The sequence below is a fragment of the Pecten maximus genome, chromosome 16 (genome assembly GCF_902652985.1).
Source record: "Pecten maximus chromosome 16, xPecMax1.1, whole genome shotgun sequence".
Lineage (NCBI taxonomy): Eukaryota > Metazoa > Mollusca > Bivalvia > Pectinida > Pectinidae > Pecten > Pecten maximus.
In genome coordinates this window covers 11,880,295-11,903,566 of record NC_047030.1, presented here as the reverse complement: position 1 = coordinate 11,903,566, position 23,272 = coordinate 11,880,295, and the positions used below count along the sequence as shown (strand labels likewise).

The following is a 23,272-nucleotide window of genomic DNA, read 5'->3' as shown; positions in this document are numbered from 1 at the left end:
ATGAAGCTTGAAAATGTGAACTATTTACACAGAGAGTGTTGAAATGTAAGAATGTTAGGTTTTGAAAAATTTGAGATAGACATTTACACTTAAACACCTACAGGACTGGGTTTGATTCCCTTGATTTCACCTACAGGACCGGGGTTTGATTCCCTTGATTCACATAAAAGGTACGGGGTCACCTACATGATCTCTCATACGCTTCAATCCAGGCCAACAAGTGTTATTAATATAAGTTAATATAAGTTATTTTCATTGTAAAAATATATAAAAAATCATAAATATTTCCTAGAAAACTGTAAATGTTCATCTCATCATGATAAACACTCATGATGGAACTACATACATTGTATGTTCGATATATTGACTCTGGCATGTGTTTTTGGGATCTTTAAAGCAACAATGCAGTCTCGCAGTTAAAGTGAAACAGTCTATTGCAGTCCTGCAGTAAAAGTGTTAATTTGTTTGTTTTTATAAATGGATTTTTTTCTCTATGTTTATTGTGACGATAAGAGGTGTACATGTATAAACAGTGCAATGATCAAGAAAAGTATTTGTAATTAAATATTTATGTATCTAATTATTGGTGGGTTATATCCATATTGGAAAACCTGTGCTATGTACATAAATCTAAATATTCCATTTGAATATGTAAAGTATAGTGAGCATGTATTTTATACCGTGAAGAGTGTACATGTATAGATGTGGAGAAATCTATATGATAGCGTACCTGTTAACATTTTGGGGGGATTTTCATGTATGTGAACCAAACTTCAACCTGCAGAGAAGTACATTTAAAGACTGCCAAATTATTAACTTATGAATATTCATGTTTTCTTTCTTGTGAAGTAGAGTAGTTCATGTAGTTAGATTTTTTGAATTAACAAAAGTTTTACTGAAAAATGATTTGATTTGGGTAAAAACAGTTGAAAGTGTTGGCAAGTGTGTAATAGTTGTAAGGATGCAAATTAGTTCCAGGTCTGTAACTGTAGGACACATTTGCTACACATTTGCTTAGGAGATTGCATGTACAAGAATTGAAAAAGCATTTGGTGTCAAAAATTTACTTTTTGTCCACACCGAGTTTGAATTTCATGATTGTTTGTTTGTTGGGTTTATTGCCCATTTTGATGCGGGTTCTCCTTGTAGTAGCTTGTGATACTTCACTAACAACAACTGGCATGCTGTATCATGCCATTTGGGTAAATTGTCTTTCCCAAGGACATAATCATGTCAGTCTTGTCCGTTTCTCAGCGTCATGAGAAACACAAACCACCAAATGTCATGATTTCGTACGTGTTTGTTGTTGCATTCATTAACTAGCTAGATGACTTACGTGATCATCTCAAAGTGTTCTTACTAGGTATATTTCAGGGATGTGGTGGACCTGTTCACCAGATATTCATATATATGTATTGGGACTAAATTACTTGTTCAGCAGTTACACAGATTAGGTAAAACAAAATTTGGTAGTTCCAGCAGAAGATACATACATTGTGTAATTAGTGGTTAGATGTATAAAACTCTTTAATGTTTTATCAGAACTACATAAAAAGTATTTAGAAGAAAATATAAAGGTTAAAATTCAACACTTAAAGTATTCATATTTTGAATATATGATATACAATAATTTAAAACAAGACAAAACATTATCATGTAACTTTCCTCAAAATTCCCGAGGTAATGTGTTCCTGTACAATCTCTGTGAGATCACTGATCTAGAATGTAAACCTTGAATTTCATGACACCACTACTGTTGATGTTTGAAATTGTATATCGGATGTCTGTCCACTTTTTACAAGGTTGGCAGTCATGTAATTGAATTAACTTGTATGTTGTAACAGTGTATTGTGTTGTATCACAGTGACTAAGTAGCACAAGAAACTAAAATGTTACTTTTTTGTCAGCGTTTAACATTAAAAATTTCTTTTCATTTTCTTGGAAAGTTCCACAGAAACCAAATTTAGGATATAGTTAGGTCATACTGTAAGTTGATAACTGAAATCAGGACAAAACATCAACCAGAAGACAATCTGAGATTTGCATGTACATGTATTTGGATCTGTTGTTTGGGTGATAAAAGTGATCTTTTTGTAGATTTTGAGATTTAGTAAGAACCCCTTCAAAACTATTCAAATTACTTTGTACACCTCCCCAATAAACAATATTACAAAAGAGACAATTTCATATACAGAACACCAGAATATTGCTAAACCATTTTTTAAAAACACTTGTTTGTAATTATTTGTAATTTTGTTCCAACCTTATTTAGGTACCCAAATAGAGAAGTAAAATTAAATCTTCATAACTCATATAATTATTCTTGATTGTTACCCTTTAAAATGCTGTAAAATATTTATTTTAATTACTGTATTAATCCTTTAATAAGCCTCGACAACACTTAACATCGACTTAATTGGCTTGTTACAGTACAATGAAAAAGCACTTATTAGCAAATTTCATGGGAAAATTGTATTATTACATTGGTAGTCCTTCTTCCGACAATTATACCTTAAAACTACGGTACATATTTTAGGCTGCACTAACTGGATGTTACAAATACAGTAACAAAGAAAATTTTACAGTTTTGTCCAATTTAGGGTAAAAATTCAAGATTCTTTTTCGCAAGTAAGAATGGCAATTACTGGGCATGGGCTTATTGCTGGATCAATACGGTAAATACAAAAGAAATGTGGAATATATTGGTTTTCTTTTATTTATACAGATGTTTCTAGCATGTAGTTTGTAGAATTCTTTATTAACTAATTTTTAATAGTTTCATTGATATTCACGTGTCCATTATTGAGAATTTGGAAGAGAATGATAGACAGCGTATACTTAATGTCATGTAATGAAAGGTATATACAGTGTATGTGTATGTGGAATATTTGATTTGCATTGTATCCATGAAAATATCCTAGAACCCATTCCATGTGTTTACCAGATTGTGTGTGGTAAATAAAGTGAGCTGGTAAGAATCAGTAGGACTTCATTGTTTTTATTTACTGTAATGTTTGTGTGTTTTTTTTGCCACAATGTTTATATTTCTTTGCCATAATGTTCGTATCAATTTAATTCTTACTAGTGTTACCCCTGGGGACTGTCAAATTGCCCTTTGCCTCTTTTATAAACCTGCGTTTGGCAGACAAAATCTAGACTAAATTTCCCTAAATTTTAGAGGTCTTCATGACGCTTACCTCTGGAGACTAATTGGTTGAAATCTCGGCTACAAAATCCTAAGTCAAGGTCATTAAGAGTATAGATCAGCTTTACATGATGAATGGAAGATTTTACATTTGGCTATCACCTGACCTCAATCTTTGGAGACTAGTTCAAAGTCAATGTCACATTCTAAGTCAAGGTGTAATCTAATCAATGTCAAAGTAACAGCTAAAGCATCAACACACAATAATGGGAAGATTTTACATTTTGACTTATCACCTGCCAGCAATTCTTTGGAGAACAGTTTAAAGACAATGTTATACTTCACCTTCAGGATCGCCATTACATAATTTTCTTTACTTTATAGAGGGAGTCATAGTTTTCATTCTACTCAAATGTGACAGTAGGATGATCGTGTCACCCATCGTCCATCGTAAACAATCTACATTTTTGGCTTTCAATAACCAAGAGGCCCAGAGTCATGATATTGGACCAGTAGTACGTTGGGATGAAGGACTACCAAGTCTGTTAAAATGAATGACCTTTACCTACTCTCAAGGTCACAGGTCAAATGTCTAAAAATCTTTAAATGACATCTTCTCAATAACTAAGAGGCATAGGACCATGGTATTGGGCCAGTGTAGCATGTTGGGATGAATGGTAACAAAGTTTGTTCAAATGAATGACCTTTACCTACTTTCACAGCCACAAGGGTCAAATGACTTCGAATCTTTTAAACAATTTCTCAATTATCAAGAAAGACAACAGGCATAAGGTAGGAGAGTAGTGGCTAATATTTTTTCTATAAATACTAATCAGAAGCAGATGCGTGTGGAGAGACCCAGCATCATGATTTTGGGCCAGTATAAGCATGCTGGGGCAAGGGGCTAACAAGTTTGTTAAAAAAATGACCTTGACCTACTTTTAAGGTCACAGGGCTGAGATGTGGACACATCAGAACTCAGGTGATCATTAAGGTCCCTGGGCCTCTTGTTCAAGTTAAGCAATAGAAGTTAAAATAACAAGTATCAGTGGAACTGATGAATGCTCCCCAAAACAACTTGATTTGGGGCTTTTCCTGTCTGTGAATTTCTATTAGGTTATATTTATGACACATGTCTGTAAAAAATGTTAAAATGGAGTTTGGAAGAGGAAGGAATGTTTTGACATATTACATGTATTTGGGTCTGAAATGTACTTACGCCCGAGCTATGAAAGTAAGGGAATATTTCACTCATTCTGATACTTAATGTACATGTCAGCTTTAAGTTTCATCAGCACCAATTCAAAATACATGTACAGTCATGCTCTGGACACAAAATATTAACAAAGGGCAATAACTCTGTAAATAGGGGGTTGTGGGCATTCAATCAAATAATGTGCATACCAAAGTTATCATGACCCTTGCTCAACTGTGTACAAAAAGTATGCTCCCGACAGGATAAGGATGGATGGAAAGACATCTGGAAAATTTTCATGGAGCTTAAAAACAATTTCATAAACATTCCAAAAATCTCTTGACTGTACAGTGTACCGGTGCACTAAAAATCAGGATTCAGGACAGAGAAAATTATGGTGGTAAATTAAAGAAATAATTAGAACTCGGAGCCACTGGCTTTTCTTTCATCTTGAACTGGAACATCAAGATTTTCTTTTTATTAAATAGGTCCCAAATACACAAATCAGTTAACAAATCAACATATACATGTATACCAGTAACAAACTGGTGTCATATACTAGACTACAAATTAGTTACACATATCAACACTAAACAGTTCATTTTGCTAGATATAAATGCATTCATTTAAACATTCTCTTTTGGTTACTATTGATTATTTCTAACCAAAATTTATTTTCACTCCGACTTAATTTCTATTCATTAATTAAGATAATCTTTCAGCAAGTCTATAATTTAATTATGTATACTATATAAAATTTTTGCATCGATTATTAATCATAACCTACATTCAATTTTCCTTGAACTTCATTCCCACATAATTACCCTGTAATAAGTCTACAATTTAAGATGTGTGTACCTTGTATATGAAAGTAGTTTTGTTTATCAATCATCTTCATTCAGTTTTTCCTTTACCTTTATTCCCATACAATTTATGTAATCTTTTCGCAATTCTGCAATTTTTAGTTTCAGATTTGCAATGTTCACAGCCTGTTCGACTGCTTGTTTAAAACTAGCTTGGCTTTGTCTTAAACTCTGGGGCACAAGTACGCCAAACCAGTTCAGTGGGTCAGGTAACCTTTTTTTATCTACACTGATATTTGTTTCTCCAGGATTTTTGTCCTTCTGATTGGCTGGTTCTTTTTCCTCGGTATCTTGTTCAGATTTTTGTACATTACGTTTTCTTAGTCCGACAGTTTCCACCGCAGTGTCTTTTTCAGGAATTTCACTTTTGACAGATCTAGTCACATTATTGATGACAAATGCATTGCCTCCTTTGTTGTCATCATCAATAACCACTTTAACAGATGCTGCCATTTTGTGCTCATCATATTGTGATTGACTAATTGCCTTAGCACCCATGTTGTAACGAGCCCGAGACATTTGTAGGAATCCATTTTTCATTTCCTCATTCAGACATGACTGAGCCTTGTATAGGTCTTCCAGCGTACTGAAGAACTCCAGGACAAGTCCATCTAATTTCTCCTCAATTTCCTTGCTTGAATCCATCATTCAGCTGAGACAAACCTGGAAAATGAAACAAATAAAGACCTGAAAGATTCCTTTGCCCATTTTTTTCATGTGGATCCGTTTGAAATTAGATATGGGAGATACACAGGTGGTTTGGTTTATTTTGTTTAACGTCCTATTAACAGCCAAGGTCATTTAAGGACGTGCCAGGTTTTGAAGGTAGAGGAAAGCCGGAGTACCCGGAGAAAAACCCTGGCAACTAGCGCCCAACATACAAGGTTTCGAACTCACAACCCAGAGGTGGAGGGCAAGTGATAACATGTCGGGACACCTTAACCACTCAGCCATCGCGGCCCCCTTATACACAGGATTGGATACATTTCTAGGTTTTAATTAAGAATGGTGGAAAATGAAACATTTAAACATGTAATTCATGTGGATCTCATGTACAAAGGGTATAAACTTCTTTTACTTAAGACGTCATGTATAGTCCACTATACGACACTTGTTTAATGCAATATACATCTGAATCGAGATGAGGGGGCTAAAGACATTGTCCCTAAGTCTTGGAGTTGGAGCACTGTTCTCATTCTATATGCCAATTACACTACAAGTACATGTATACTCAACTTCAATATTAGGATTTTCTATTTGATTCTGTATATTGAAATGGCATACGTTAGTATATAATTGTTTGGTAGCCCATAGCAGACAAACCTGACGATGACATTAGAGTATCTCAGACTAGAACTTCTACGTATACAATGTACTGTACACATACATTACTGTATACAGTACTTACAGTACTCTGCAAGTCCGGAAATATTGAAAACTCGATTACAGTAATATTTCAAATAAAAAGATATTGAGAAGCAATGATATACGAAAATATACTTACACCTTTTTTGGTATCAAAATATAAAAAGTTCTATTCCTCACTATGCATGCAGACTGTTTATAAACTATAACTATTGATAATATGCCATGTGACGTTTCGTCAGCTGATTCCCCTTTGCCGATCTCCGTTTTATAAATTAGATATCATGCCAAAAAGTATATGTCGTTATTGTAATATTTAGTTTTAATTGCTAATAACAAAACAAGATATTTTGCAGCAATGCATGATATTTATTATACTCTTTGAATATATTACTAGGATAAAGTTAGATCGCTCTTATTTCAATATATATTTTTCGACATATCGGCATATTCACTTCCGGTGGTTAAACATTATGGCGGCTGACATTTGATTATGAGCATACAGCATGGACATTTCACCGACACAAGCCATCATAGAACGACTTAACATGGATGTTGATTCGAATTCACAATCTGTTCATATCAGGGATCTACCAGAGGAGATTTTAGAATATGTACTTCGATACTTATCTCCATATCGGGATTTAAAATCGGCGATGCTGGTGTGCCACCAATGGCATCGACTTGTTCAAGGTACATCATCAATGACTCATTCTGCGGCTTTCGTTTATCTAGTTTTAAATTATAAAAAAATGGCAAGTGAACATATAAACATTACTTTGGTTAACTAAGAGGGTTATATTTTGTAAATTGAACGATGCATAAGTTGTATTTTGTCTTGGTTCCTTTAGTGAAGGTTTCAATGCCATGTACACACACTACTGCATATTAATCAGGTTGACCGTTAACGTTGGGAACATCCTTTAACCTCAAATGTTTTATGAGAGTCATTAATCATACATTTATTTATTGATAAAAAGAAGAGTCATTATCTAGATATCCCGGTACATTCTCCCTGTAGTACTCACTGAATCGGTTCATCATTATAACTTACTCAGGTTATTTAATTTTCATTCATAGTTTTATTTTGATGTAATGTATTATTGTATAATGACGCTTATAATAATGTCGAACGGGTTTCTAATAAATTAAAGGGTCGTGGTTCTTCTGTCTCAACAGTTTTTAATATAATACAATACAAAGACCTGTTACACAAAAATAAACATATTATATCAAATTGACTTACATACACTCACTCTCTGACATTGTACCCACACGCATAATCGAGCACACCGTACCCCTGCCCCCATTCACACAGACACTATGCTTACCGGGTGATGCTTACCAGGGGTCCTGATCCCTCAGCTCTGGATATAATGTATTGCTATATATATATATGGATACTGATAATGATAGTACATTACTATCAATTAGTAATTTGCTGAAATATCCTTTCTGCTAGCTAGGTTATATAATTATATGAAGACAAACTATAATTGAATTTCTTGGAGAAAATGTTATCCCACATGTGAAAAAAAAACCTTTATTGCATTTTTGCCAGTGAAATATAGAAAATTATCAAACTAATAAAACTTATATTTTTACTGCAGCAATGAGCAGTGAAAATATAAGATTTTGCAGTGAAAATAACAGTTTTCCGTTTTTGACAAATCAGAGCGGACCTTTGTATTCACCTCGTTGAAACTTGTCGATTTTCCAATCGAAGCGGAGATAGATAAATTGGTTATTTTGATGTATTTCTGAAATTTTCAGACTAGTAGTAGTTCAGACCAGATTCGTGCACAGACTCTCCGATAACAGCAGAAAATGCTTAAATTTCGTCGATCAGTCCTTTCAAGATGGCGCCGTCAAGCTGATGTGGAGTAACGTCACAAAGAGATGATGTCATTACTGATTCCCGCACTTTTTGACACTGTCAATTTTACGATGTTTTTGATTTTGTTTTTAAGTTTATGAAATGCAATAAAAGAAAATTGAATGGTATTCCGTTAAATATAACATATATTTCACTCGTATGACAGAATATTTCAATATTTTTCACTCGTGCTTCACACTCGTGAAAATATCGATATTCTGTCATACTCGTGAAATATATGTTATATTAAACGGGAAACTGTTCAATATCCTCTAGGCATCATTGGATATTATTCATGTAACAACCAATGCTATAAAACTATGACAAATGTAAATGAAATTTGATCTTGAGAGAGGGATTAAACAAAACCTACTGATTGATAACTAACACACAGCCATACAGGGTAGTTTGCAGTCACTATCACAGCAACCGAGGCACACTAGATTCATTCTACATACATATGTACATGTATGTAATGTGTCCTTCAGTAGCATTTATAATCTACAGCTTTAACTCCTGTCCAGAAAAATATGGCAATTTATATCATGGGAGACAGCATTATTTTATCTGTGTATGTAATTATATATATAAATTACACATAATTATAATTAATGTTCTAATGTAACGTTGTAATAATTACATTGGTATGTTTCAGGTGTGCTGCATCAAATCTACCTTGACTTCCTTCATAGTTTGTGGGACAGTAAGATCAGCTGGACAGAGATCCTGCCTGAGGTTGGCTCCAACATCACAGAGCGCTACTCTCACTGTGCTTGCTACTATGACAAATCTGCCTACATCTTCGGTGGCTGCACTTCCACAAATACAACCTTCAATGACCTCTGGAGGTTTGACCTTTCAACAAGACAGTGGGTCCGACCACTAGCCATAGGTTTGTATGTGATTGTCGTATGTTACATCTTCAGTCATGCTGATGGCTCATAGCGGTAGAGTATTATAATCAATGATTAAATTTATAATATATCTACCTATAACTTAAAGGCACTCACATTTTGATTAAACATGTACCATGCAATAACATCACAAAACATATTGGAATATATGTCAAAGGAAAATTCCTACTATGACTGAAAATGGATTTGTTAGTCTTATACGTATCTAATACCATTTGTATATCAAATAAGTTTTAATAAATAATTAATATTATTAATAATGTATCATGTTTTGGTAGATTGTATACATGTGTAACATAAAGATAGGTGCTTTATATATTTACTTAAGCATTGATGTCAATTTTTTTTTGTTTCATCGGGGTATGAAAAAAAAAAAATTTCATACCCTTATAAAACTAAAAAATAATTGACCTCCACGCTTATAATTAATTTTTGAAAATAATTTTCTAATTTAAAACATGTTTTATGTGCAATTTTACTGGTTTTATATGGGATTCTTTTTCTCAAATCAATACGCAACATCAATTGTCGTATTGTGACGTCACATTTTTCGCACCATTCTCTGATTAATTTTTTTCATAGTGGTATGAACATTTTTTTTCAACCAATCAGAAAGCCGCATTCTGTGTACAAACAATGGAAAATTAATTATATGTGTATAAACAAAAAGGCTCGATATTTCAGGAACATATCCATCACCAAAGGCATGTTCCAGCATGACAGTCTACAAAGACAGCCTAGTCCTTTTTGGTGGCTGGAGCCATCCTACTCCTTATCCCCTGCATCAGGTCTGTACCACTATCCCCAATAGTCTTTGTTTCTTATGACTCCTGATCTCGTACTTAAAACCCCTCCCCAAATATTCTCTGAATAATGGACATACAACCCTGGCCCATTCTCTGCATGGTTACTGTATCAACCCTCCACCCCCACCACCTCGAATATTCCCATTTTCGATTGCTGAGTATCTCAAATCCTGATGCCATGGGATATATTCGACCCACCCCCCCCCCCCCCCCCCCAAAAAAAAAAAATCTGTACATGAGGGAAATCAAATCACCCCTATTCTATGCATGAAGTCTATGCTTCCCACAATTCTGTCATCTAGCATTTTTCTTCCAATATTGTCTGTTTTTGGAGCTTGAGTAGACAAGGCTGACGGAGCACTGCCGTCTAGAAACATGTAACATTCCAGTGTCAAATTTCATCACATTTATATCCTTATTATAGTATACATTTATCTAAAGATGTCATAATGAGGTCCTAGGGTCACCATCATAGGTAATTTATAGATCATACATAAATGCAACAAATTAATTTTGAAGATAATCGTAATGGTGTAATGTGTTGTTGAAAGTGTCCCTTTACTCTCCAGGCTGCCCGGTTTTTCTCTGAGCTACACATGTACAAACCAGAGACAAACAGGTGGTTTCACATCACCACCATGTCCCCAACAAGTCCTAAGCCAACAGCTGGTCACTCAGCCTCTGTAGTCGGGGACACCATGGTCGTGTTTGGAGGCTCACATATTCCAGGAGCTGGGTATACAATTTTATCTATATTACTTATATTTCCTGAATTATAAAAGTCATCTTTGTTCTCCAAATGCAACCTAATGTTATTTTTCATGTTTTCTCTTCCAGTACATCAGAATTAATCTCGCCATGTTACTTTTATTTTTCGACTATATAGAATAACTCTGACAAAATTTGGTTGTCATTTTGTCACTTTTGAAGTACAGTATATTATACTAGACAATATCGAGGTCTGGAGCCTTTAACAATTTCAATAATATGTACTGGAAGGTAAAGGTTTTGATTGACTTATGGACAAAAAATACTTTATTCTATATTGTAACTGTTTTAACTTTGTAGAACCAATGATGTTTGGGTGTTTGATTTCATTGAAATGCTGTGGAAAAAGAAGCAAATTGGAAATAAGAAACCTAGCCCAAGATATGGCCAAACACAGGTATAAAGTTGTGAATCAAGTGGCCTGTTCATTTATGCAGATAAACCAGTTTGTTAATTATTCAAATTTTAGGCACAAATCCCAATTGATCTGCAGATGCTAACATAGGTCTTCTTTAATTTAAACCTGTCTTATTATAGCAACATAAAATCCCTCGGACCATCATTATTTCATAAACCCACAACTATGATTCAACAGGTCCAACATTTTGACTGTGACAAATGAAAATCAGCCAGGTAATGATTTATCAAATAACAAAATATTACAATTAAAATTGAATTTAGGTATAATTTTGGTTCTACTGGTTAATTGAAGTGATTTTGAGAAAATATATGGTAATGAATTAACAATTTATGCCCTTTCAAAATAATGGGGTTTGTGATATTTCTGTTAGAGCATAGGCCACTCAACCTCAGGTGAAGATCTGCGGTACGTGGTTCAACACTTCCCTACCAATGGCGATCTGCGTTTCTCGAGAAGCTGAGAAACGGACCAGTCTTTGCTGATGTGGTTGTGTCCTTGGACAATGCAGTTTACCCTAATTGCACTGTATGGCATGCAACAGGTCTCCCATATGTTGTTCAGTGAATCTGAGGTAGCCACCAGCAGCTACAAGGAGACACCACCTAAAATTAACCCTGGTTGTTCATGGTGTGATTAACTCAACAAAATAAGTTAAATATACATGAAAACATTACTGGCACATCATATATTACTAAGCATTTTAAAAAAAAAATTTTTTTGTTGTTGTGATTTATCTGTTTACAGATGACCATAGATGACTCACATATTCTGATCATCGGGGGATGTGGTGGACCTAATCAGGTACTAAATTATATACTCAATATGTAATAAACAACACATGTAGCAACTTCTCCGATATGTAACCATGGAAACCATAATATTAAAATCAGCTGGCAGGCGGCTGTTGATACTATTTCATATCAAGTTTAAATTATGTAGATTACACACCGAAGCCTAGAAAATATTCCAACCAAATGTATTGTCAATTCATTTTATTGAAGAAATAGTCAGTGATGATCAAAAGTATACCTGAAAATACAAAGACAGTCTGGCATGTTGAAATTTTACAAAATGTACATACAATTGTAACAGAAATCAAATATACTCCTTAGTAGGTCGAAATTATAAGTGATGAACAATTATTCTGTTTGTACTGCTATTTTCAGATCTTTAGCGATGTCTGGCTTCTCTCCCTTGACTGTGAACCTTGGCAATGGCAAGAGATTCATGTATTACATCCAGAAAATGCAGCTCCTCAACTTTGGTGTCACCCAGCTTGTAAGGTACGGCCTTATTACTGCAAAAGAATAATATCACACCCTAGTCTGTAAGGTACGGCCTTATTACTGTAGAACACTTGTTCCTACTGTGTTTAAACTTGTTCCTACTGTGTTTAAGATTATATACCAAAAGTAAAGTAAGATATTTTAGTAGTAACACATCTGTACAACACTTGTATGATTTGATGGTGCATGAACACCATCTGAACTTAAATTGAATATATCTGTAACAAATATGTATATTTATTTTAGGTTGGTGATATGATAGTGGTTCTAAGTAAACCCAGCAAACCCCTGCAGTCCTCCTCCAAGGAAAATATCCGGGAAAATCAGGCCACCATGCGTCAAACTTTTAGGGGAAATAGAGTGTGGGTCCCTCCAAGGGGAGATAATTCACAAGACGCACCCTCTGATAATCGCAATAGAGCCCGACCTATGCATGTATCCGACAGTGATGACAGCTCTGGAGCAGAGAGTGAGGATAACATGCCTGGAGGTCAGGGAGGTCAGAGACCAGAGTTCAAACATCCCTCCTATTTACAGCTAAGGTCATCAAGGTCAAGAGGTCAACCGAATCAGTCCTCTAGAGGAATGGGAGGTCACTTGTCACCCAATAGACTTCAAGGTCAAGGACATTTTTCAGGCAGTGTGGTAGGGGATGACCTTCCATCTGAGGAAGGAGCATGCGGAGGCACAAGTAGCTTAAGGCCTGGGGTGCCTTCAGTGCGACCAAATGCTATGAAAAATAGACAAAAACAGTTAGAGGCACTGAGGAAGTTTGAGGAAAAATTGCGAGAGAGTCGCATTGGACAATCATCGTCATCTGGCAGGGGGCAAGGGAATGCATCATCTGTAGGGGGAGGTAATACTGCTAACTCTCGAGACAATCGTGTGACAATGCATTTACATGTTCTAGACATTAGTGAGGTCATCAAGACCAAGACGGCCACATGGCGACCTATCAATGAAAACATTTCCTTAAATGCTCCAGAGGAGACAATATTCTACTCAATGGTTGAAGGTCGAGGAGAACTGATAGTTTTTGGTGGTATTCAGCGAGACATCCAGTCCATGCAGCGTGGTATGGACGTTAAGCCACAAGTCGTTAGCAACAGTCTCTACATTGTTTCTCCTCGTAAACAGTATTTATAGCTATAAGAACTATTTGTACAACGTATAGATTTCACTGCTATAGCTTGACCATACTGCAGAATTATTTCACAATGGGCCAATTTTTTATTATTTAAAACAAAGTTATTAGCTGAACCACAGGGAAATTTGTTTTAAAATGTCTAGCAATTCCCTGTAATACATATGTACTTGAAGATAAAACCAAGCCTGTGAAAAACTGAAATAATGAAATTGAATGATCTTTAATTAAAAGTTTTAACAATTCCAATGCACGGATGTGGATAATGCTATCAAAAAGTGGCAATTTACACTTATCTAGTAATTGGTACCAATAAAGATTTAGAAATCATGTAGGATTAAGAAAGTAACCATAAAAAGTTTGGGCTGGTGCTAAAATTTAGGATTGGTAGAAGAAAAAAAGAAGCTTTTCTTGGCTAAATTTTGTTTCCATTTTAAAATTTGTTATTTTGTTGTTAACTAGACTAATTGCCAATGGTCCCTGTGCCTGGAAATCATCACAGATATATGATAATGTCCTGCTTCCTGCATGTATCTATTATTGTATACCTATGTAGATATGAATCTAGTCTTAGTGTCCAATAGCTAGTCCTAGTTTTTGAAAGTTTTGGAACCGTGATATGTAAAGACGGAAATGAAAGATGCTGTGAAAAAGGTTTAATTTCCTATTAAATTTGATAATGCATTAAATTTTAATTGCCACTGGAACTTCCAAGGCATGAGTTCAATTGTATTGAACCTCTGATTTCGCCTTATGAAATTAGTGATGTTTCTGAATGTATTTACATTGATGCTATAATTGAATACAAAGGACCTGTCAAACATTCTTACATGAATTCATCTTCTGTGTATTCTTGGCATATAACTGGTGGGGGGCTGCAATTTGCCAAATTGTCTCGTTATTTTTATTTTACAATTAATAGTCATCTGCTTTGTGTAAAAATTATCATGTGTTGTTGAATTATTCAGCAAGAATGTTAATTATGATTCGTTGTAAATGGTGTATGGAAAGAGTTTTTGTTTAAGAATGTACATGTATCTGATAAATTCTTGTGAAGAATTTTGTATTGTTTTAGTGTTTTGACATACAAAATGAAGGTGACTAACAGTAAGTTTTCATCCTTGTTGACATCATCATTTGATCACATTTTATTTCTTGGTTACATGAATATGGATGGTCAATATTCCTTTCAGTGATAATACAGCAAGGGGAGATAATTATGTGTCAATTGTATACATTAAGGGGAGATAATTATGTGTTAATTGTAAACATAGGGGAGATAATTATGTGTCAATTGTATACATTAAGGGGGATACTTATGTGCAAATAATATATAATAAGGGGAGATAAAAACATATCAATAACATGCAGTAAGGGGAGATAATTTTGTCACTATATATTCAGACATAATGTGCATATACAGTAAGGGGGATGGTAACATACAATATCAATATAAATTAATAATAGTACCTGGTTAGGTGAGATGAAAACGTTTAAATAATATATAAGGGGAGATGGTTATGTATGATAATGTAAGTAAGGGGAGGTAATAATAACATACAATATGGGGGAAAAAATATGTCAATATATAATATATATATATACAGGAAGGGGAGATATCAACATATCAATACATGTATATAGTTCAGGGAGATAATTACATATCACTAATAAAAGGTAAAGGGGATTAATTATATGCCAATTATAACAATATAAGGAAATGATAAGTTAATGTATATATACAGTACATGTATACAGTAAGGGAAATAATGACATATCAATATAAAATAACATAATGTAAGGGGAGGTAATAATATTAATAATTCACAGGAAGGGGAGATAATAATGTATCACTGATATGGTACCATGATCACTAATTTACAATAATATAATGGGCTTTTTGTATGTCTGTTGTTGATGTTTATTATCCCTCAGTACATCCTGTCCATTATTTTGTTGATATTTTTCTGTACTTGCCCTTATTTTGGAAAGTGATGCCCTTAAGTTCATAACACATTCCTAATAAAGATACATGTACTTAATTCCAAAGTTGTTCTTTATTTTTCTTTTATACAAATCTGGTGATAGGTCTCATCAAAATTGGATTCTACTATTAAATCCAGCGAGTTTCTGTCAGGTTGTTTACTGTTGTATGTGATCAAACAAGAGATCCTAAATGGATCTTAGCAATACTATAGAATGATCTTTATGGGATCAGTCTCAAAATTAATGATGCACAATAACGGATAAAAAAGAACCTCCACATCAAGTTTAAGCAAAACATTCCAGGTCTTCTCAAGAAAGAGCGATAACAAACTGCAATATCCAAGTTGGGTTACGTATCAGACTCTAAATTAGAGAAACTAGAGACCAGCAGAATCCACATATGAAGTTTAAGAAAGATCCATCCTGTACTTCTCGAGAAAAAGCTAGAACAAGGATTGTTTTTGGATGGATAGACGGCAGTTCACAGACGAAGGGCAAATCATATAGCCCTACTTCTGATAATCAGGGGCTAAAAACCATGAGATAAGAGGGCATTGTAAAGTGAACAGCATTCTCCCATCGTAACATATGGGAACATACTATAGTGCCTCAAGGTCAGGAAATGAAAATATACGGCAAACTCAAACAAAAACCAAGGGCAATAACTCTAAATATATTAGGTCAAGAGTCATTATTTTACAGTTTTTGATTTGTTCTATCCTTAATACTGTATAGACCAAGTATTGAAACTAAAGCTTAAATGTGTGTTCTTTATTTGCTTGCTGAATTAGCCTAGGTCATAATGAGGAAAAGATTCCTTGTGTAGTAACAGGTGGCTACCTCATTAACAACCACTCTAAGGCCTGCTGCATGCTCTCCAGTAGTGGTAGAGTATCTTATTCAAGGACAAAACAATAAAACTGGATAGTCTGGGATATTATCAGCTTTCGTAAGAAACCCATGCCATCCCAGGTAGGGTTTGAACTAGCCCGAGTTTCCTCTGGCCCCGACACCAGACATGGTGTCGGGGTCAGAGGAAACGAGGGCTAGATTTGAACACTCAGATCTTCACACAATTACACTATCTGATGATCTAAAGACGGAGTTATAATATTTAAAACAATCTATGGATATGTGCACTCTATATATAACCTACCATAATACAATTGGAAAACAATTTCACATTTAAAGACATTTTATTGCTGTATAACTTCTTAATAAATCATGAAAAGAAACTGCTTGCCACCAACAATAATCTGACCAGCTGTCGCCATAGTAACATGATTGGATGTCCAGTTCAAATCTAAAGGTACATATGGTTGATGATCGGTAAACACAATCCAGAACTAAGATCAGTTTACACTGATGAGTTTTATACAGTTTATGAAATTCATTACACACTAAAGAACATTCCTGGATCTGTGTCAAGGTTCAACACTCTCTGCTACCTGCTCCATGTTCATTTCATGTAACAACTTCACCACCTCCCCCACCTCCAACAATCCGAATTGTTTCCGTCGCCTGTAGGTCATCATCATGTGGTAGAAGGTTTTCGATCGCTGCTCTTCTTTTCTCTTTCCTTCCGTGTCAATTTTGTGGGCTACATCACGGCCTAGGAGACTTTGCACTGAACAAAGAATAGAATGTAAATCAAAACTTTGTGGAATAAAGTCACATGCTCCTGAAATTTGTTAAAAATCAATTTAAAAAATATTATTGTTTGTTAAAATGGGATAAATGCAAAGTTTTAATAGTTTTATTATAAAATGTAAATGTTTTGATTTCTAAGAATCAATGAATGCAAGAAGCACTAGTACTTGTGTTAATGGAAACTGCTACTTCTACTGTTAGAAGTTGTAGCTCATCCTAGACAAAAAGCTGACTTACTTTTATGGAAAAACAAATGACTATGTGAGAGCCTAGCCACCTTTTCTACAATGGCTGCTATCTCTAAGTCTGTTAATTGTCTTGTGGAATCTGAAAAAGAAAACATATTTTTCGTTCTTCACTGATGAAATAATGTGTCAATTCACAATATTTTTGTTGTAAAATCACAACAAAAATGACAATTTTTTGCAACATTATTATAACTTTCTTTTTGATACTTTAAAAAAATGTCAATGGTCAATACAGTACATATTTTACAATAGACGATGGCTTATACAGATACTTTTGGCGGTAGGTAATTCTGAAGGAGGATTAATTACCACTGTTTGCTATATAAGTGACATTAGGTTATTGTGTGTTGGGATACTTACCAATGTTTGCTATATTTTTGACAGTAAGTGATTGTATGAGGATACTTACCAATGTTTGCTATATTTTTGACAGTAGGTAATTCTGTTGGATCTGCAGTGGCAGGGATACCTGTAACAGGAAACAAGACATCAAATCATTGAGTCAATCATGATCAGATTCTATACTTAATAGTCCTTTTCCTTAAACTGGTGAGTCGGCGAAGTGCCTAACACAGCGTTACAGCCAACACTTCTAGTGTAGTGCAACAGATTACATATACAACTAGCCGGTCTACAAGCTCTAGATTTCTACAACTATTTTTATCTTCATTAAAATACATTGGTAGTATGAACTATGGAGGTAAATTAACATTAAAATTTACATTATCACATTTAAGTTTATAGTTTTGTACACAATTACAGATTGTCAGCATTCCGAATATTGAATTGTATATCAGAGCTTCTTACCACAGACTTGTTTCAATGTCCATGTTTCTACTTACCTTCACCGAGGGTTTTTGTTTCTCGCACCATTTTTACTGCAGTCTATTTGGGGTCTTCAGTTGTCTTAAAATATATCGCTGAATGGTAAAGTCTAAAACACAAATCAATCAATGTTATATGATAATTCGCTTTGCAGCAATTTCACAATAGCATGCTACACAACACAAGATACCAGCACCTTTTATCACCAATGAACTTGAACATGACTTTACCGTGACTGTCTATTGAATGATATTGTGTGATAGGTTTATGTAATGTAAAATGAGGATTTCTATATAATTATATACAGATCTATGATCTCCTTTTTCTCTGAGAATAGGCATTGGATTTTCTTATTCAAGGAGTTAATCTTGTAATTACATATACCTTGTCTGGCGCAATGTAATATGAAGACCGACAAGATTATCCGTACTACAGTAGTTGGTTAATATTATTATATGAACTTCAAGTTCAACCTCACCTGTTATCATGGTCACAGGTACTTGTGGACATGATTATGATATTTCTAATTCAAATGTTTCATTACAGACGAGTAAATTAATGTATTACAGTCGCATGCTTAATTTGAAAAAAATATCGTACCTCGGCCTTATAAATTAATTTACTCGTCTATAATGAAACATTTGAATTAGAAATATCATAATCATGTCCACAAGTACCTGTGTCCTGCTGTGATCATTGTTCGGGAAAAGTAATATTTGAACGTGACTGTATAGCACATCCCATCACATTGTAGGCAGTTCTGACAAATCAATACCCTCAACATAACATACAAATAACCGGTAATTATCAAACCATACAGACAAGAGTGATATAACGAACAACACATACCAAAACCTAATCTTCTTTCTGTTCGAGGCTTCCTCTGTCTTGGAATTTCCCAATCTCAAAATAGAACAGCGCCAACTTACTTCCGGGTGTTTACGAATTTTAGAGCCGGTTTTAGAGACGGATATACGGAATCGTATATGGTTGAGAAATCGATTTTTTTTTCGAAAATATTGTGGAACACTGAATAAATCTTAACTTAAAAAGCAGTACAGTATCCACATCAACACTTGAAAGAAAAGACACATGAATTGTCTGCAAACCTTGAAAGTGGGTCAGGGTTATTTGTTTGAAACAAACATTATCAAAAAACACCAAAAAAAACAGTTGCATCAGCTGTCATACATATATATACATTTTGTATATATAATTTTTTTTTTTTTTAAACATATTCATTTTTTCATTTTTTTCAAAATTCATTCAAAGCAATATTGGTTGTATAGCTAATGTTGCAGCGAAAAAAACATATATATAAGTGTCAAAGGCTTTTCCACTACAACAGTAGCTACTTTTGTATATTGGTAGCTGCAAAGAGAAGTGGTATGGACTATGATTTGAGATCAATATTCATGTACATAATTATAAGTCCACCACCAGGAACTGGGTAGGTCAGGCGGGGGACCCTATAGCTTTACATGTGTTGTGTCTTGTCAACAGTCCTTCCGTTATCTTGTCTGGGTTTTATATCTCCCACACTATGCATCACTGGAACTTCACCTTGATGAGGTCACAGGGGTCTGCTTTTGGTAGGCGGTGTGTTGTGCATCAAACGTAGGTCACTCTGACCTACATTTTGGCCTTTGACCTACATCAAAGAAAAAGTATGCCTGGGCTCTGTCTCTTACACTACTTGTGACTGGAACTTTTTACTTGGGACATGGGTTCTCATTTGTGAAGCAGTGCCATGTTTCAAGTCACTCTGGTCTTCATTTTGACCTTTGACCCTGTTTTACAGTACATATGTACTTTTCATTGGAACTTTACCTTGGGGCATAGGTTCAAATAAGTGATCATGCATCAAAAGTAGGTCACTTTGACCTATATCTTTATCTTTGTTTATCTAAATGTATTTAAACACAGTAAAATATAATAAAAATAATGAAAATCTGGGTTTTAATCAGGTTACTAAGTACCCTTTGCTACATTCTATGAGGAACCTTGCTCATCCACCAGGCCTTCTAATTAAACTATACAGCTTCTACCTTATGGATATGTGAAAGTTGTTCAAAGAATATATATTATTTTAGTCGAACTTTGTGACCTGTGGAAAATTTATCTAGTGATTCATTTAACTACACCTGATCACATTTTATCCTAACAAGGCATTAGACAATTATCATTGTCATACTGCATGGACCAAAAGGTGCTTGAGGTGTTTAATGTGATCTTTGACATTGAAAGGTTAAGCAAATTTATTTAACAAATCTAAAAATGATGCATCTTTTCCTTTTATTCTCAGAAAAACTGCAGAACAAATAGCATCTCTTAGACATTGGCTATATTTGGTTATTCAGTCGAGCATAACTCAGTTACATGTACAAAGGTTCATGCCACACCTCAGGTAATAAACAATTCTTAGGAAGATAAGATCATGTTGCCGTCCTGTGCTGTCATAGTCAGAACCTCAGTTGTTCTAAATATCATACTGCAGGTCTCATGTATGTTGTTCAGTGAAGTAGCCACCAGCTGCTAAAAGGAAGCCCATCTAACAAATACCCTGATTTTTCAAGGATGATTAACCAAGCAAACAAACAAATTTATTTGCTTTTTGATAATCAGGTGCCTGTGATGAACCCAGGCGAGAACATGTATAATCTACATACAGTATAGTAGTATAATTTACCCTTGACTACACAATATGATTACTAAAGTACAAAAAAACACATACAAAATGCAGAAACTTATCTTTTTTATTGATTATGTAAAGTTTCAAACATGGCAATTAGAACACTGTATGTAATTAAGCTACTTTTTAAAATGCCTTTACTCCAGTAATCTCCCCTGGCCAGTAACGTGTTGATAGGTGATTTACCAAAAGTGGCTACATAGTCCAGCACTAGGTGTGAGACACAAGTCACCACATGGTTCAGTACTAGGTGTGAGACACAAGTCACCACATGGTTCAGTACTAGGTGTGATACACAAGTCACCACATAGTCCAGTACTAGGTGTGAGACACAAGTCACCACATGGTTCAGTACTAGGTGTGAGACACAAGTCACCACATGGTTCAGTACTAGGTGTGGGACACAAGTCACCACATGGTTCAGTACTAGGTGTGGGACACAAGTCACATCATGGTTCAGTACTAGGTGTGGGACACAAGTCACCACATGGTTCAGTACTAGATGTGAGACACAAGTCACCACATAGTCCAGTACTAGGTGTGATACACAAGTCACCACATGGTCCAGCACTAGGTGTGATACACAAGTCACCACATGGTTCAGTACTAGGTGTGAGACACAAGTCACCACATGGTCCAGTACTAGGAGTGATACACAAGTCACCACATGGTTCAGTACTAGGTGTGAGACACAAGTCACCACATGGTTCAGTACTAGGTGTGAGACACAAGTCACCACATGGTTCAGTACTAGGTGTGGGACACAAGTCACCACATGGTCCAGTACTAGGTGTGATACACAAGTCACCACATGGTCCAGTACTAGGTGTGAGACACAAGTCACCACATGGTTCAGTACTAGGTGTGAGACACAAGTCACCACATGGTCCAGTACTAGGTGTGAGACACAAGTCACCACACGGTTCAGCACAAGGTGTGGGACACAAGTCACCACATGGTTCAGTACTAGGTGTGAGACACAAGTCACCACATGGTTCAGTACTAGGTGTGATACACAAGTCACCACATGGTTCAGTACTAGGTGTGAGACACAAGTCACCACATGGTTCAGTACTAGGTGTGATACACAAGTCACCACATGGTTCAGTACTAGGTGTGATACACAAGTCACCACATGGTTCAGTACTAGGTGTGATACACAAGTCACCACATGGTTCAGTACTAGGTGTGATACACAAGTCACCACATGGTTCAGTACTAGGTGTGAGACACAAGTCACCACATGGTTCAGTACTAGGTGTGATACACAAGTCACCACATGGTTCAGTACTAGGTGTGATACACAAGTCACCACATGGTTCAGTACTAGGTGTGATACACAAGTCACCACATGGTTCAGTACTAGGTGTGAGACACAAGTCACCACATGGTCCAGTACTAGGTGTGAGACACAAGTCACCACATGGTCCAGTACTAGGTGTGATACACAAGTCACCACATAGTCCAGTACTAGGTGTGAGACACAAGTCACCACATGGTTCAGTACTAGGTGTGATACACAAGTCACCACATGGTCCAGTACTAGGTGCGAGACACAAGTCACCACATGGTCCAGTACTAGGTGTGATACACAAGTCACCACATGGTTCAGTACTAGGTGTGAGACACAAGTCACCACATGGTTCAGTACTAGGTGTGATACACAAGTCACCACATGGTTCAGTACTAGGTGTGATACACAAGTCACCACATGGTTCAGTACTAGGTGTGATACACAAGTCACCACATGGTCCAGTACTAGGTGTGATACACAAGTCACCACATGGTTCAGTACTAGGTGTGATACACAAGTCACCACATGGTCCAGTACTAGGTGTGATACACAAGTCACCACATGGTTCAGTACTAGGTGTGATACACAAGTCACCACATGGTTCAGTACTAGGTGTGAGACACAAGTCACCACATGGTCCAGTACTAGGTGTGATACACAAGTCGCCACATGGTTCAGCACTAGGTGTGATACACAAGTCACCACATGGTTCAGTACTAGGTGCGAGACACAAGTCACCACATGGTTCAGTACTAGGTGCGAGACACAAGTCACCACATGGTTCAGTACTAGGT

General features: G+C 35.6%; 3 protein-coding genes across 3 annotated transcripts; 1 reads left to right on the top strand and 2 right to left on the bottom strand.

Moving 5' to 3' along the window:
• Window positions 1-4,774: 4,774 nt before the first annotated feature.
• Window positions 4,775-6,857, bottom strand: LOC117344494 (coiled-coil domain-containing protein 115-like). Its single transcript, XM_033907250.1, has 2 exons — window positions 6,708-6,857; window positions 4,775-5,866 (listed from the first exon to the last, which is right to left on the bottom strand). The coding sequence occupies exon 2, from the start codon at window positions 5,849-5,851 to the stop codon at window positions 5,225-5,227; it is 627 nt and encodes a 208-aa protein (XP_033763141.1). The 5' UTR covers window positions 5,852-5,866; window positions 6,708-6,857; the 3' UTR covers window positions 4,775-5,224.
• A 173-nt stretch (window positions 6,858-7,030) lies between these two features.
• On the top strand, window positions 7,031-15,825 carry LOC117344492 (F-box only protein 42-like). Its single transcript, XM_033907248.1, has 8 exons — window positions 7,031-7,261; window positions 9,100-9,336; window positions 10,043-10,146; window positions 10,734-10,900; window positions 11,233-11,329; window positions 12,098-12,154; window positions 12,520-12,636; window positions 12,886-15,825. The coding sequence occupies exons 1-8, from the start codon at window positions 7,075-7,077 to the stop codon at window positions 13,783-13,785; spliced, it is 1,866 nt and encodes a 621-aa protein (XP_033763139.1). The 5' UTR covers window positions 7,031-7,074; the 3' UTR covers window positions 13,786-15,825.
• Window positions 15,826-16,946: 1,121 nt separating this feature from the next.
• LOC117344493 lies at window positions 16,947-19,435 on the bottom strand. The gene is made up of 5 exons (XM_033907249.1): window positions 19,342-19,435; window positions 18,510-18,601; window positions 18,077-18,136; window positions 17,657-17,746; window positions 16,947-17,396 (listed from the first exon to the last, which is right to left on the bottom strand). The coding sequence occupies exons 2-5, from the start codon at window positions 18,538-18,540 to the stop codon at window positions 17,194-17,196; spliced, it is 384 nt and encodes a 127-aa protein (XP_033763140.1). The 5' UTR covers window positions 18,541-18,601; window positions 19,342-19,435; the 3' UTR covers window positions 16,947-17,193.
• Between the last annotated feature and the right edge of the window lie 3,837 nt (window positions 19,436-23,272).

Coding starts and splice junctions, on each gene's coding strand:
- LOC117344493 (XM_033907249.1), bottom strand. CDS start 18,540: ATGGTGCGAGAAACAAAAACCCTCGGTGAAG. Junction 17,747..18,076: donor CAAAAATATAGCAAACATTG/GTAAGTATCCTC, acceptor TTTCTTTTTCAG/ATTCCACAAGACAATTAACA. Junction 17,397..17,656: donor TCATTTGTTTTTCCATAAAA/GTAAGTCAGCTT, acceptor TTCTTTGTTCAG/TGCAAAGTCTCCTAGGCCGT.
- LOC117344494 (XM_033907250.1), bottom strand. CDS start 5,851: ATGATGGATTCAAGCAAGGAAATTGAGGAGAAATTAGATGGACTTGTC.
- LOC117344492 (XM_033907248.1), top strand. CDS start 7,075: ATGGACATTTCACCGACACAAGCCATCATAGAACGACTTAACATGGAT. Junction 9,337..10,042: donor GGTCCGACCACTAGCCATAG/GTTTGTATGTGA, acceptor TCGATATTTCAG/GAACATATCCATCACCAAAG. Junction 10,147..10,733: donor CTCCTTATCCCCTGCATCAG/GTCTGTACCACT, acceptor TTTACTCTCCAG/GCTGCCCGGTTTTTCTCTGA.